Source organism: Haliotis asinina, chromosome 11 (genome assembly GCF_037392515.1).
Source record: "Haliotis asinina isolate JCU_RB_2024 chromosome 11, JCU_Hal_asi_v2, whole genome shotgun sequence".
NCBI classification, from domain to species: domain Eukaryota; kingdom Metazoa; phylum Mollusca; class Gastropoda; order Lepetellida; family Haliotidae; genus Haliotis; species Haliotis asinina.
Genome location: NC_090290.1, coordinates 57,518,666 through 57,535,799, shown reverse-complemented (window position 1 = coordinate 57,535,799; position 17,134 = coordinate 57,518,666). Strand labels below are relative to the sequence as shown.

The window sequence follows — 17,134 nt, the reverse complement described above, 5'->3', positions numbered from 1 at the left end:
CTAAATACTGATGACTGCCCACCACACATAATACTTTGTCTCCGCATTTATATGGTACAGATGTTCTGTCAACAGACTGACCTGTGAAATGGATGATTTTTTTATTCATCCTGGTTTACACACATATCATACGATGCACACCACGCATTAAGTACAATTAAAAGTTGATTAAGATCTTCGTTTTCAGCTATGAGAACGAGGTCATCTGCGTACGCCACAATACTAACATTGAACCCCTAACTCGACTGCGTTGATTTCCTTCACCAGGTCGTTGATATAGAGGTGGAATAGTGAAGGAGACAAAATGCATCCGTGTTTCAGACTTCTGTTTGCACTAAACCATGGAGTGCATAGTTGGTTTACACGAACTGAACACTGAACACCCTGATATAAGATCGTAGCGCTTTAAAATTCTTTCCACCAATACCAGAATCATGCAGACGTTCCCACTATTCTTGAAGTCTGTGGAGGCTGTATATGGACTTCCTCATAAGGTTCCTCGTTTCAGTGATGCTTGTCAGGGAGCAGATGTGATCTATTATGGATCGTCCATGACGAAAACCATTCTGCTCATCACATAAAATGTCATTTCTCTCGGCCGAGGTGTAAAGTCTTTCATTTAGAACACTGCAATAGGTTTAAAGCTTGTAGATTGCTGAAGCTAGCATCAATCCTCTGTAGCTCAAAGGGTCTCTTGGGTCTGCAGAAGTAGACTTTGGTATTGGACAGATGATTCCTTTATTCCACATTTGTGGTATACACGAGGTTTAAAACACACGTTTAAAGGTCTATGTAGTATATCAGGTACATGATCTCCCTGCAGTAAATTCACGGGGGTGTTGTCTATCACAGGTGTCTTACGTTTCTTAGCTTTATGTAGAGCAAAAATCACGTCCTTCACAGATACATATCATCAGAAAGTGTAGAGTCCCCTTGTTCCATGTACGCCATAACAGGACCACTGTTGTTACAATCACCGTTCAATAAAGTCTTTATCTCTACATGTCTCTCCGCTTTCAGACTCTGTCTCCCATGGGATGTTCTTTCGTCTCTCCTTACCAACTCCAACTTCCCCTGTGCTCTTCCAGATTTCCCTGTCACCTTGGTCACATATTGTCTCCAGGTCTGTGTATATTTTACTCCTGTGTAATCTCGCTGCTTCCTGATTCCCTCTATCAAAGATTTTTCTTAATTCAATATATACTCAACCAAAAAAGTAGTAGAATCTGTACTTTACTAAGAAAGTGTAATCCCTAACATGACCTTTGTTACATCTGACCACTTTCTAAATGGCATTGAGTAGTCATGGATGAAATATAATTATGAGAGGAATACTGATATTTACCACTGCGTTGTTTCAGTATACAAGGACAAATTGTCCAGCGTGGCCATTAAACAAACAGATAAAATATGTGAGGTGGTCTGATTGGCACTTACTCTCAACGTGTCACAGACGTTCTAATGCGTAATAGATTGATTCTGCTCAGCCAATTTTCTCCCGAAGTTTATGTTAAACAAACAAGCTTGTTTATTGTCAAAGCCATAATAAGCATAAAACTGGATCCTCTGCCTACAGCCGGCAAACTAGCTTAATCGAACTCATTGCGATCACCTGCCTGCTGCACAGCTTGAAACACATGTTCCATAACTGTTCACGTCACAAAATTCTTAACATTATCACTACGCAGTAAATAGCACAGGTTTGCTTTGGCCATAATATACAGTATTTGGGAATACGTTTTCTCAGATTTGGAACATATCCCGAGGCTATATTTTACTGAGAGAATGGAGTCAGCAAGGGAAGAAGCCATTCACGATCTCGAATTATCTCGCAAGCAATTGGATAGAGTTACCAAGGAAACGGAATACATTTGGCGACGTGCTTGTGAAATTTGTGACCGCTTGGTGTTTTTGAAAGGAGGAGTAATGGCGTCTTCAACTCACGTGATCTGTATGAGAGCAGAAATCTACCTAGCTGTTCTTAGACTGTACGTAGACGTGGAGACCAAACTCAGGGACGACGTGCGCTTTATGTAGCAAGTCCACACCATTTTTAGATCAACGGTTCAGATTTTTAAAACTATTTTTCCAAGGTTTGTTGATACATCAGCATTGCAACAAACTTTACCTGATTAAATTCTGTCCATCCGTTCTTGATCAACAAGGTGATCAAGCCAACTACTGTCAACTCTGCGAAATGTCCACATTTCCATTTTTGTGAAAAAAACGTCACACCTATTTATTTCAAGTACCAAACTATTTTAAGTAAATGTTGTTGAACCACAAATATATTAATAGTCTTTTCTATCAGCACAGTGCTTTACAGAGGATAAATGTTTCATCTGGAATTATACGTCTTCTTTGAACATCCTAGAACTTCGAATCAACATATGTTTCAGGTCTGCAGAAGAAGAAAGAAACGGTTCATTAAACATCATGACTGATGTACAATGTCAATGTTGGCAAAATCAGTATCTTAACACTAAATTATTGAAACAGATTCAAGTTAGAGAGTCAAGATTATGAAGTGCTACCTTTGTTTTGCATCAATTAAGATGAACTTAAGATTGTAACATGTTTTCATATATTCTAATCTTAAACCCGTATCACCAGTGTTGAAGATTCAATTTAGACAGTGCTTTTAAAGACAGTGCTGAAGATACCATGTTTCAAACCTGAAGCAAATCTGATCCTGAATTATATCAGGGTATGTTGCGGGTATGTTGTGATGCTGTAATGTGCAAAAAATACTTACTCTCTACCCAAATCTACATCATGTGTTTATGTAAGTGCTATGACATCCACAAATGAATAATGCTGAATTCTGCTTAAATTAAAAGATCAGTAAAATATTGTCAGTTTTCAAATATTACTATTATTAGCCACAATTTTGTGTTCTATGGCTGTCACTTCTGGATACAGACAGAAAATACATGTAAATCTGAAAATAACATACATATTGCACAAGGTATTTGAAACATAAATAATGCTTTCCTACCTGTTTAATAATCAAAGTACACACATTTGAACACTTTAAAACATATTAAGCATGTTAAATAAAATTACTCAATGAATGAGTTAATGACACAATCATTGTTAGCTGGATTCACACATGGAGTTGTCTGCCCCTGGCAATACACCCCTCCCTCACACAAATCTATCTGAAATGTGCATCCCTGGTTACATTAAGTTAAAATTTGTTTTATAATGGAGAGGATTGATGTGTGCTTATGATAAAAATAATCTAAAGTGTGCCATCGATTGATAAAACAAATTTCAATGTTCAGCAATATTTTAAAGGGTTGGAAAACTATGAAAGAACAGAGCAGACCAACCTTTTTCGCCAATGGCGCCAACTCGGGAATATCTTCTGAAGGGACCAGTCGTTGTTTTTCACCCAAATACATCGTGGAAAAAGCCAGAACGCGTAAAACAAGGACCCCCAAAATTGGACCAGGTTTTCATGAGTACTACAGAGTTACGTCCCTTGACAACTCACTTAGTGTGGACTTGCTACTTTATGGAAAACGTATTCGACGAATGGTACGACAACTACGGACAGGCTACCAACATTGGCGCGTCGGACACCGGAAGTCAACCAAGAGTTCCCTCCCCTGAAAGCGACATTGACATTGGTGTAGAGTTTGCGATAGACACGTCTGAAGATGATGGAGACGTACCGAGGGAAGATCGTGTTACTGACTCGGACCTTGAGTTTGATTCCGACACAGAATCGGACGTGGAAGCAGATAATTCTGTAAATGCGTCAAGTATCATTTCCATCTGTGAACATTGGGAATTCAGTCGCTTTTTTTGGAAATCGCCTGCCTATCGATCAAATTAATTGATTTTGTGTATGTAATAAAGATTACCAATTTTTTGGTGGAGTTTTGTTTGAGTGACTTAGACCGTTGGGCGCATGAGCAACCACGAAGTGAGAACTTAGAGTTTAAATGGCTGCGAGGAATAGATAATCCTCAGGTGTAATGAGCGCGATTAAACATGTTCCCACGTCAAAAACTGTCCAAAGATTCCTCGCGTCTGAAAGCATTCGGTAAGGTATTGTAGATATTATTATGCGTAATGACTCCTCGACCGGTCCATGTTGACGTAATGTCTCGACACGTGGGGAATATAAATCCTGCCAAATTGTGGCCATTTCTTCCCAAGCAGTATCATGACATGGCTCAGGAATATTCTCAGAATGTAACTTATAAGGGGAATAGAATGAGGGTCTTCGGCGAAACTAGTGCACCCATTAACCATTAAACTACACCATGCACCGATCATGATTATTTATAGGTAAAACTTCGAAATGAAGACTGGTGCCAGGATCCAATAAACCAACGAGCTTTAAAGTGTATGTAAATAAGTACATGTGAAACAACAACAGTGGTAATATAACAATGGAGGTCATTTGTCAAGGGACGCCTGGACCAAACTGGCACTAATTTGTAATGGCAATGAAAGACAAGGAAGCCATGCAGGACAGATAACCAAATTAAGCCCCACGCGCTTGCAGGTATGTTGCCTGGTCACGGTTGTTTGCTGGTGATCTCCTGGTGTCTTTGTCTTCTTGAGGCCTCTTGTAATGCTATGCTTCATGCATTATGGCGTCGCCATAGTTCTTGGTGATGAGTTAGGATTTCAGGCGGAGTTTGTTGACAGATGTCTGGGAGTTCGAATATGTTGTTGAGGAGTCTAAGGGTTTCGCCGTTTTATGTGTCAGAAGTACAGGGGATTTGGTGTGCAAATCGTCTGGGTAGAGGCTTGTGTTGATGGTGCCTCTGCCATTGGCATGCAGGAGGATCGTAGTAGTCTTGTTGTTGCAGAAGGTGACATCTGTGTTGGCCGTGTTCTTGGGAGACAGGGCAAGACATGTAAGACTACATGGACAGGATATCTTGTCGAGAGTTTTAAAGACATATAAGACTACGTGTGCAGGATATCTTGTTGAGAGTTTTAAAGACATAATTATAAGACTACGTGTGCGGGATATCTTGTTGAGAATTTTAAAGACATATAAGACTACGTGTGCAGGATATCTTGTTGGGAGTTTTAAAGACATATAAGACTACGTGTGCAGGATATCTTGCTGAGAGTTTTAAAGACATATAAGACTACGCGGACAGGATATCTTGTTGAGAGTTTTAAAGATATATAAGACTACGTGGACAGGATATCTTGTTGAGAGTTTTAAAGACATATAAGACTACGTGTGCGGGATATCTTGTTGAGAGTTTTAAAGACATATAAGACTACGCGGACAGGATATCTTGTTGAGAGTTTTAAAGATATATAAGACTACGTGGACAGGATATCTTGTTGAGAGTTTTAAAGACATATAAGACTACGTGGACAGGATATCTTGTTGGGAGTTTTAAAGACATATGATACTACGTGGACAGGATATCTTGTTGAGAGTTTTAAAGACATATAAGACTACGTGGACAGGATATCTTGTTGAGAGTTTTAAAGACATATAAGACTACGTGGACAGGATATCTTGTTGAGAGTTTTAAAGACATATAAGACTACGTGGACAGGATATCTTGTTGAGAGTTTTAAAGACATATAAGACTACGTGGACAGGATATATTGTTGAGAGTTTTAAAGACATATAAGACTACGTGGACAGGATATCTTGTTGAGAGTTTTAAAGACATATAAGACTACATGGACAGGATATCTTGTTGAGAGTTTTAAAGACATATAAGACTACGTGGACAGGATATCTTGTTGAGAGTTTTAAAGACATATAAGACTACGTGGACAGGATATCTTGTTGAGAGTTTTAAAGATATATAAGACTACGTGTGCGGGATATCTTGTTGAGAGTTTTAAAGATATATAAGACTACGTGGACAGGATATCTTGTTGAGAGTTTTAAAGACATATAAGACTACATGGACAGGATATCTTGTTGAGAGTTTTAAAGACATATAAGACTACGTGTGCGGGATATCTTGTTGAGAGTTTTAAAGATATATAAGACTACGTGGACAGGATATATTGTTGAGAGTTTTAAAGACATATAAGACTACGTGGACAGGATATCTTGTTGAGAGTTTTAAAGACATATAAGACTACGTGGACAGGATATATTGTTGAGAGTTTTAAAGACATATAAGACTACGTGGACAGGATATCTTGTTGAGAGTTTTAAAGACATATAAGACTACGTGGACAGGATATATTGTTGAGAGTTTTAAAGACATATAAGACTACGTGGACAGGATATCTTGTTGAGAGTTTTAAAGACATATAAGACTACGTGTGCGGGATATCTTGTTGAGAGTTTTAAAGACATATAAGACTACGTGGACAGGATATCTTGTTGAGAGTTTTAAAGATATATAAGACTACGTGGACAGGATATCTTGTTGAGAGTTTTAAAGACATATGATACTACGTGGACAGGATATCTTGTTGAGAGTTTTAAAGACATATAAGACTACATGGACAGGATATCTTGTTGAGAGTTTTAAAGACATATAAGACTACGTGTGCGGGATATCTTGTTGAGAGTTTTAAAGACATATAAGACTACGTGGACAGGATATATTGTTGAGAGTTTTAAAGACATATAAGACTACGTGGACAGGATATCTTGTTGAGAGTTTTAAAGACATATAAGACTACGTGGACAGGATATATTGTTGAGAGTTTTAAAGACATATAAGACTACGTGGACAGGATATCTTGTTGAGAGTTTTAAAGACATATAAGACTACGTGAACAGGATATCTTGTTGAGAGTTTTAAAGACATATAAGACTACGTGTGCAGGATATCTTGCTGAGAGTTTTAAAGATATATAAGACTACGTGAACAGGATATCTTGTTGAGAGTTTTAAAGACATATGATACTACGTGTGCAGGATATCTTGTTGAGAGTTTTAAAGACATATGATACTACGTGTGCAGGGTAACCCAGTAGTTCTTCAGATATCACAGTTCAATGCTGAAGGCATCGGGATGGCAAATTACTCCAACACGTCGGATGGTGATGGTTTGTGTAGTCTGTGGTGATGTCAGGAGTGTCATGGACGTACTGGCCTGTATGTGAAGGCTTGCGGTAAACGAATGTCCCCTGCCCATTGTCTTTGGTTTGGAGAGATACATCAATGAAGGTGTAGATATGAGCATAGATCCATTCCGTCTAAACGAGTACATGCAATTCGAGTAACGAGTTACCAAACTTGGTCCCCTTTTCATCCATCTTATCACCACTTTGCGGTCATGTGCATGCATAGAAATAAATTAGAAAACAATCTTCTAAAGTCCGAATATATTAACACACTTTAAGCACCCAAGATACTGCAAGTCATTTGGTGGTAGGATGTCAGAAACCGATGGGTTTTGTCAGCACTAAACGTCCAGTGTTTAACAAAGTCTTAATCTCCGTCGTCCTCGGTTCCAGCTTCCATGACGTAGTGCATCTCAGACGAGTCGACATTAGCCCCCAGAATGCCACAGCGACGCCCAAGTATATTAAAATTCAAAATATATCACACACAAATACACTTCACAGTTTTTAATTCTGTTGGAAATATTTCTTGAATGTAACATATGTCCTATTTGGGATTACTCTTTCTTAGTAAAGTACAAATTCTACAAATTCTTTTTGGTTGAGTCCCATTCGGGATTCGATTCTGCACCCTCAGAGTCAGGCACTTAATCGCCAGCACACAAAGTCAGTCGCCTAATCCGCACAGCTACCGCGACTTCCACGGTCGAATTTGTACTTTACTAAGAAAGTGTAATCCCAAATATGTTGCACCTTCCTTAGTTAAGGCAAGTATACTGGATGGTCTTTGGAAATTGGGTACTTAGTAAATGTCCACATATGTGACACATTCACGGCATTATTTGGTGCACACTTTGAATTGTAAGAATAGATAGTTCCCCACACGACTGAGTTTACAACATAGCATACTCATGAACGTGGCGGTTGAAGATGAGAGACATGTCCTTCTTTCACCCACCTCGATCACCTGCTCATCCACGATGGCATGGCGGCGCTGGGTGCCATTGCCGGAACCGCAGTGAATACAGCAAGATAGTTTATGGTGAAGTGTCCGAGGTGTTACGCTGATTTCATCAATATTCCTGCCATATCACGACAGGGGACACCAGGAATGGGCTTCACGCTGTACCCATGTGGGGGTCAAACGCGAGTTTTCGGCGAGGCGGGTTTGGTAAAGTGTATGAAAGAAAGGGGGCTGTTCTGGGATATATCAATATTTATTACAATAATTACACATAATATTAGTCGATCAATGTACTGTACACGGACATCATGATGTCTTTCATATTTCCCTTGTCATCCTTTGTCCGACTTTGTAGCATTGAAGTTATATTTTGGTGAGTGAGGTTCAGTTGCGCTTTCACGGTATATAACTCTTATTTCACTTCCTGAGTCCCTATTTTCGCCAGCCTCTGGGCTAAGTGTAAGACACAAATGTTTGGCAATCATTCATTTCCTTGAACACGCTTTCCATGAATTGTACGTCCTCTCTGAGTGACCTCTCGAGATCTTTGTACATTTGCATCACCGCTACATAGAGTTCCTCTCTTATGCATGTCTTGAAAAACGTGGATGCTGCCATCGCCTCTCTGAAAACTCCTAGTCGGTCACCAAGGTCACGGGTATATTGCCCACAGAATTCCGATTCCATGACATTCCTCTCCAAGTGCGTGCAAAACTTCTCCAGTTCTCCACGAGTTTCGTTTCTGGTGGGATCCATCATCAATGACCAGAAAAGCACTGAAGTCCTGTGTATAAACAGCACGGAGTCGCGCAAACTCCTAGGTGTCAAACTGTAGCTGAATCTTGTCAAAGAGTAACCGAACAGTAATGAGGACACTTACAATGAAAGTCTATGTAGTTCTTCACGAGTCGTCTGCATACGCACATGTTTGAATTTGTGGATGTGCCGTTAAACTGATACACTGTTCTAATCCATGTTGAATCGGCTCGTATTTATGTCAAGGACGTGTCACTTTCATGTCGGAGTAATCGTCTCATGTGTTCATTTACAAGCCTGCATGTTGACAAACACTTAAACACGTACATTAGTAGAGGCGCAAGTGTGTTTGGAGAGTGTCAACGTAGATAAACAAACAACAGAATTTTACAGTCAAATTGGCTTTCAATCAGTAAACAAGCTGTTGATGTTAGGATTAAGACTGTCTGGGTCCCCCATGGGGCGAGTGTAAACAAACAAGCTAAGTCACGGTCACGACAGGCGCCTCTGAAACAACACTTCTAATTAAGAGAACGTAAAAACAACAACAGCGTACTACCTATTCATCCTAAAATCTGTCGATCTAAGTACTTGTGTTATTAAATAAAATATACATAATTTTTTTCATAGCAATTCCACGGGGTTAATATTGACATTGTAATCGGCATGCTAACATGTTGTGATATCTGTCATTCTCTTGTGTTAGCATTCAAAAGAGCTGGGTCCGGTCCAAATTTTCTACCCGAGTACAGTATTCCCTGTTGCTCTTGACGGCAATGATAACTTGACTTTTAGAAAAAATCTTATATTGTCTGGAAACTATGACATTATCAGTTTGTGTGAGACTTTCTTACGGAATGATGAGAAAATCGTAGTAGATATATTAAGTTATGCTGCAAACTTTCAGGATATTGTCGATGATGAAAATCCATCATGGAAGGATGTTCTGACTGCATGGAAGCTATACTGTAATCCAAATATAATAAATACTGATAACATAGCAACCCATATGATACCATACTGACAACATAACAACCCATATGATAACATACTGACAACATAACAACCCAATATGATACCATACTGACAACATAACAACCCATATGATAACATACTGATAACATAACAACCCAATATGATAACATACTGACAACATAACAACAAATATGATAACATACTGATAACATAACAACCCAATATGATAACATACTGACAACATAACAACCCAATATGATAACATACTGACAACATAACAACCCATATGATAACATACTGACAACATAACAACCCACATGGCCCAAACATAACTTTTTAAACCGAAATCACATTATTAGACACTGGGCCATATATATATATATATATGTGTGTGTGTGTGTGTGTGTGTGTGTGTGTGTGTGTGTGTGTGTGCGTGTGCGTGTGTGCTGAACAAGGTTTGATATCTTTACGTGATCTGAAAATAAATAAGATGTAAGGGGTACTCATCTGGATATCAGATATATTTTACACATTTTATCTGAACCATGGAAAAAATCCTTAGTATACAGTATACAGACATACAGCATGACCTTCAAGATGGGATTAACCAACATCTACAGCAACTGCAACTGCTGCAACTGACAAAATTCCTCGTTTGGCGTGTGACTTTACAAAAACATCCACTATTAAATTATCTAATTATCTCTGCTGAAAGACATATTTACATTTGCACTAAGAAATGTACCCCAAACTGGACAGTTTCTTAAATTTTTAAAAAGATACATTCAAGGTAGAAAAGTTCATTTCCGAAAGGAATAGTGATTTTGACAAATTCCACCAAAGTGGTCTCCCAGTATTTGAACCTGACGACCCTTGATTTTTTTATTGTATATAGAATTTATATTATTTTTAACTCTGCAATGTACATCTGCTCGCTCGCATTTATCTATATAAGCTCTATATACCTGATTTGGGGACAATTATTTTCTTTTTTTTTAACTTTCTCTCGTCTTTTCCTTTCTTCCTTTCTTCCTTCCTCCATTATCAGAAACAAAAATAGAACTACTACATCAATAGCATCATGCATATTGGTATGCATGATGTATTTGCAGTGTGTGTGTGCAGTGTATTTGTGATGTATTGTGGGGTATATACAGGTACAAGGTATCTGTGCTTTAATGTGTTATATTGGTACCTTATACATGTGATGGAATGTGTTATACATGTTCATGAACATGCATGAACAAGGCATCTGTCATATATGCTGTAGTGCATTCACAGGGTATATATGTGGTATTGTGTGTTGTATTTACAGTCTATATATGCTGTTTTTATATTACGTATATAATGAAAGTTACTCGTTTCTCTTGTCACTAAAACCCTTGAAGATGCTTGTCCCGTGAAATCAAAACCTAATACTGGAGTCCAGAGCTGCAGTTACATTAGGATACAGCATGTCGACTGGAACGCGAATGGCGCAGAGCTTCCAACCGTAGACAGAAACGAATCCTAGGTGGACATTTCTGCTCTCAACGGAGATATTGTGACTGATTGCATAGAATGGCAAAGCAACCCTATCAAGTCAACGAGCAGAGGGCGATGTTGGATCATCTGTGATCCGTCAGTATTCTGGAAGTCGTTTGACAAAATAGGAATTGGACATGAACGCAAGGCTCGTATCCCCATGGAAGACAATTACAATGATGACGGTGTTATATCCGACCCCGAGCTCGTCATGAATAGGTGGAAAGACGATTATGAAGAACTATACAGTCAAAACACCAACTCAGTGTTCTTTGATGAAGCGCAGCTACGAAAAGTGAAAGACTCACTGGAACTTAATGACGACACACCAGCCTCGAATGACGAAACTGGTATCAACCGGGAGATTACGCTGTTGTCCGAGCTAAGCTGAGAAGGACAGCAGGTATTGATTCGAAAGATATCAAGAATGACGCTTGCACTGACATTCTTCATGTTTTAATCAAATATTGTTTCAAGAGTGGATACGTCCCTATTGTGGATCAACCCTATTGTAAAACCCAGCACGACTGATGTCCGACTACGCTTAATCTCCAGAGGCATCTGTTTGATACCTGTCCTTTGTAAAGTGTATTGTGACATTTTGAATAACAGGCTGACAAAATTCATCGAGGACAACAATTTATTAGTCGAGGAACAGAATGGTTTCAGAAAACATCAAAGCTGTATAGACCATATTCAGGCCCCCCTAAGTAATTGAAGGAATTACAGCAAATTTGAAGGAATTGCATCTCAAATGTAAACAAACGCAGCCCACTCGCGAAACAATTGCAGCGATATCGGTAGTTTAGCGGTAATAACAGAAACACATCGGCCCTATCGGAAGCAATGTCGGTAATACTGGAAACACGATCGGCCATCTTCGGAGATTTTTCGGTCGCGAGCGGAAACTCACGCAGCAAAACATGGCGTCGTTGGAAGAAGCACCCGTCTCGGTGAGATTTGTTTTTAGTTCCTACTATTACATTTTCATACTTATCCATCTTTGACCACCCGCGTTGAATGCGTTTAGGTATGAGGTGTTGTCGGGGCAATAGCTTATGTTTTTAGGAAAAGATTGCCACTGCAGAACAGAGTCACAAGTCATGCCCCTGGAGATTGTTTACATCTGAACATCGAAGTCGTGCCGATGATTACGAACATCATGAACGTGCGCCATGAAGAAGTGTATGAGCCATAATTATTCTTGCTACGAAGTGCAATTGACAAATTTAAACACATTTTACAAAAAAATGATGTTATATCTGTGGCACGTTCGTAATCATCGGCACGACTTCGATGTTCAGATGTAAACAAACTACAGGGGCATGACTTGTGACACTCTCCTAGAGTGACTATCTTTTCCTAAAAACATAAGCTATTGCCCCGACAACACCTCATACCTAAACGCATTCAACACGGGTGGTCAAAGATGGATAAGTATAAAAATGTAATAGTAGAAACTAAAAACAAATCTCACCGAGACGGGCGCTTCTTCCAACGACGCCATGTTTTGCTGCGTGAGTTTCCGCTCGCGACCGAAAAATCTCCGAAGATGGCCGATCGTGTTTCCAGTATTACCGACATTGCTTCCGATAGGGCCGATGTATTTCTGTTATTACCGCTAAATTACCGATATCGCTGCAATTGTTTCGCGAGTGGGCTGCGTTTGTTTACATTTGAGATGCAATTCCTTCAAATTTGCTGTAATTCCTTCAATTACTTAGGGGGGCCTGATATTGGCAGTCTCTACGAAATACTTAACAGCAGGAAAACTTCTAACCAATAGACATTCGACAACGTAAACAGAGACTGTCTATGGTACAAACTGAAGTTGTTGGGTGTACAAGGATACATGTTAAAGGCAATCCAATCTCTATACGAAGGAGTGAGTGGTGCTGTTCGTGTGAATAACGGCCTAAGTACATGTTTTTAGGTACCAAACGACGTCAAGCAATGATATTTGCTGTCACCAACCCTTTTCGTCATTTACATTGATGACTTGACTAAATGGTGAAAAGTCTAAAATCGTTCATTTTAGACCCCGATCGTGAAATAGCTCTCGAGCCAAGTTTTCTTGTGGAGATATTCCATTGCATTACTCGGATTTCTACAAGTACCCCAGCCTCTGGTTTGATGAACACTTGGATTTTAAGACAGCCGTGATACTAACGAAATAGGCAGGTAGAGTTTTTGACGTAGGGGGAATGGCCTACAATGAATGTAAAACCCTTTACACCTCATTGGTACAGCCTATCCTCACATATGAAGCGGGTATTTGGGGGCTTTATGATAGAGTTATCAATGCGGTTCAGAAGCGAGCCTGTCGCTTTTTCCTTGGAGCCAGTAGTAAAAGGCCTATTATCGGCACCAGAGGCGATACGGATTGGACCTCGCGCGTTACGACACAACGTCTTGAACTTTATAGAATATGGATGAGAATACTTGATATGCCAGAGTATAGACTCCCGCACGAAGTGCACAAGTGGTCTCTAAACCGGAAGGGAGTAATGTTGTTTCATGATGGGGTCCGCAGTATTCCAGCTATCTCATGATGACCTTTAAGTAGTCAGGTGTGGACCAGACAAACCTGTGATTGATATGCTGAATTAACAAAACCTGTTGCTATCAAGTGAGAGACTCGACCACTATCTTAGTAGCAGAGTCCTGTTAACTCTGACATAGTGCCGACATGATGATGGGCGACTCACTTGTTATAAAAATTATTTTGAAACAAATCACCCAAAAGAACTTATGCAAGCAATACCTGTATTTAGACAAATCTCCAGTTATACGCCAGAAACCGGATGTCTTGGAAGAACAGAGATATTTTTTTTTATTTGGAGAACGATAACGGCAAAGAAACAAATAGAAACGAACAAGCTCAGGGTCGGCTATCGCATTTTTTAGGAGGATTTATACGCTGAACCTTATGTAACCAATACGATGTCAAGACACCACCGCAAATCCTTCTAACGAGTGAAAGCCTGCAGTCTCCCGACATAGAGGCTGGTAGATTCGCTAAGCCGCCTATCCCACTACATGGCAGCGTCTGTCCTCTCTGTCGCCTGTGTATCGAGGATGAAGCCAACTTCACCATCACGTGCCCTCTCTACTCGGATATCGTGCGTGACGTTCTGAAGTTTGCTCTGAATATATAGTTTTTATGCAGAAAACCCCCAAAGTAATATATATATATATTTAAAAAAGCAAAATTCTCAATGCTAACTTCTACTTGCTTCCAAGATGCATCTTATGGTGAAACAAAGAACCTCACTTTTGTAATAGTATTTTAATATGCATAATTATATCCATGTGTTTTATGAGTTTATTCAGGTGGTGTGTGTGCGTGCCTGCGTGCGTGCGCGCGCGCGCGCGTGTGTTTTGTGTGTGTGGTGTGTGTGTGTTAATAAATGTGATTCTGTCAAAAGTCAGTGTCATATTTAGTTGACGGTTTATATTAACGATATTAACGTTGACAAAGACTGCCAGTAATTGACCAAGGCATGTTGGTTTATCAATCAGATATGCTCAAATTCGATTCTTTTGGAAGGAAAATGGTCACAAAGTGATTATTCATAGTCAGTGTAAACTGTGTGTAATATGTTCATGTAGGTACTACACTTTACACAATTCATATGAATTTGTAACTGCGAGGTCATCACGACACTGGACTTTCCGCATATTCCAAGGCAGCTGACGACCGGGAACATGAGAGTTACTAACACGTCAAGTGAAAGAGTTTTCTCCCTTGAGAGGAAGTTGTTTGCTCGCCACTGTCCGATTGTTGCCAAAACAATAATGGCGGTTGTAAGCACTCGGACCGTTCACCAAGAATATAATATTGCCGAGCAGGAACTGCAAGACCGGTTAGCGTATATTTACGGAGCCAAAGAAAATGAAGTTGATCTATTTAGGTGAGCTGTACAGATAAATTTTATAATTTGTAAACATATCTGGCAACTTAAACGCATTCAGCGACAGCCCAACTTTTTGTCAAGTATGAACATTCTTATTGGGCGTACCTATTTACAATACGACGTTTATTTTTTACTTTCGAGTTCTTGCTACATCGCATGGAACTTCAGTCGTGGGTGTATAATCGGATGACGCACGGGCACATATGGAATGTGACGTCACAGATCTATGACGTGTCTTTTGACGTCACGGATCCATTACGTGCATGTGACGCTTTGCACAACTGTGATGAACCGGAAGTGTATGACATTGTGTGTAGATCTGAGACTTAAGATCATACATGATGTCTGCAGTCATAAGAATTTTGGAAGGGGTCCCTCTGTACCGATCAGTTGGCACTGGATCAAAGTACTTCAATATGTCACTTTGCTCTTTACAGATATGTTTTAGTGTAATGTGAAAATATACATTTTTCATGTCATGAGTTATGACCTTGGATAGATCATCTATATGATTTCAAATGGCATCTCATCTCTTCATAAACCAGTCTATGTTCCTTTTGATGTGTTATTATGTTGCATTTCTTTTCATTGTGTGTCTTTTAAAATATTTCAGACCTGCTTTGGCAGACCAGCAGAAGATTGGTTTCTTCAGCCTGGACCGAGCATCACAAACAGAAATCACAGAAGTTGTTGACCTCAAAGAGATGACAGAAGTTCTGCAAATCTTGTTACAAGTAATTATATCATGTGTTTCTGTTATTAGTTATGGTGAACATTCAATTTTTCAATTATTACAGTGTCAGTTCATGAATACCCATTAAAAGTTACCATAATTACAGGCTCTGTCAAAAATTTGAGAGGATCAAGACAAAATGCAATTTTTGGTAACAAATGTTGCTTTAAACTTGCATACAAGTAAAAATACAAATAACGAATTATAAGAAAAAAATGTAATATAACGTATGTTTTATTAATTTGAAGGATTTATACTGGCTCATGAAACCAAAAGACATGTGAAAACATGTGATTTTGTAAATAAGTCTATTTAATACCCACCAAATGTCCAAACAATATCTGTCATATGAAAATGGTGTGATCCATTACACATCACTCAGATTTGCAATGTTTGTTTTTCTTACTGGGACTATTGATCTAGGTTTCATAAACAAAATGAAAGAAACGCTTACATTCCAACAGTCACCAGTTTCTGCTGTAATCTTAACCGCAACATGATAGAAGAACTTGTCTTGTAAGTAACGTAAATGATATTGGGACTGCCATGTTTGTATACACTTAAATGAGCATGTACAGGACCAGTTATATTTGCATATTTCCCTGTACATGATACAAACAGAGACCGTCTGCTTTATCTTGATGAAGATCATACCAATGTATGATAAATGTCTGTGTTCCTTTAATACTCGGGTGTCCTGCTTGCACTCAGTGGAGACATTTCCAGAACTGTACATATGTTATATTTCCAGAATTCATGATTGGCAATCAGTTGCTACGTAGCAACTTAGGCCAACCATCATACTATGTGAGCTGTTCTGGATACCTGAAAAGGCAAAACAGCAGGCACTTGTAGATGGAGTGAAACCTGCCCTAGATGGTTGGCAGCTGATATGATCTTTCAGCACCACTATGTTCACTGATACGGAATGCAGTTGTGTCTTTCACTGATCCTACAGAATGCAGTTATGTCGTTCACTGATACGGGATGCAGTTATGTCTTTTGCTGATCATACAGAATGCAGTAATGTCGTTCACCGATACGGAATGCAGTTATGTCTTTCACTGATCATACAGAATGCAGTTATGTCGTTCACTGATGGGGAATGCAGTTATGTCTTTCGCTGATCATACAGAATGCAGTTATGTCGTTCACTGATGGGGAATGCAGTTATGTCTTTCGCTGATCATACAGAATGCAGTTGTGTCTTTCACTGATCCTACAGAATGCAGTTAT

General features: G+C 39.3%; 1 protein-coding gene across 2 annotated transcripts in view; it reads left to right on the top strand.

The window, feature by feature from the left end:
• Window positions 1-15,026: 15,026 nt before the first annotated feature.
• LOC137255808 (uncharacterized protein C10orf67, mitochondrial-like) overlaps window positions 15,027-17,134 on the top strand; it is a 35,607-nt gene continuing 33,499 nt past the window's right edge. Inside the window, exons 1-2 of one of the 2 annotated variants that reach the window (XM_067793349.1) lie at window positions 15,027-15,162; window positions 15,779-15,899. In XM_067793349.1, the coding sequence (XP_067649450.1) occupies window positions 15,047-15,162; window positions 15,779-15,899 (237 nt within the window). In that variant the 5' untranslated portion in view covers window positions 15,027-15,046. The remainder of the gene's footprint in view (window positions 15,163-15,778; window positions 15,900-17,134) is intronic. The other variant, XM_067793350.1, reaches the window with a different exon arrangement.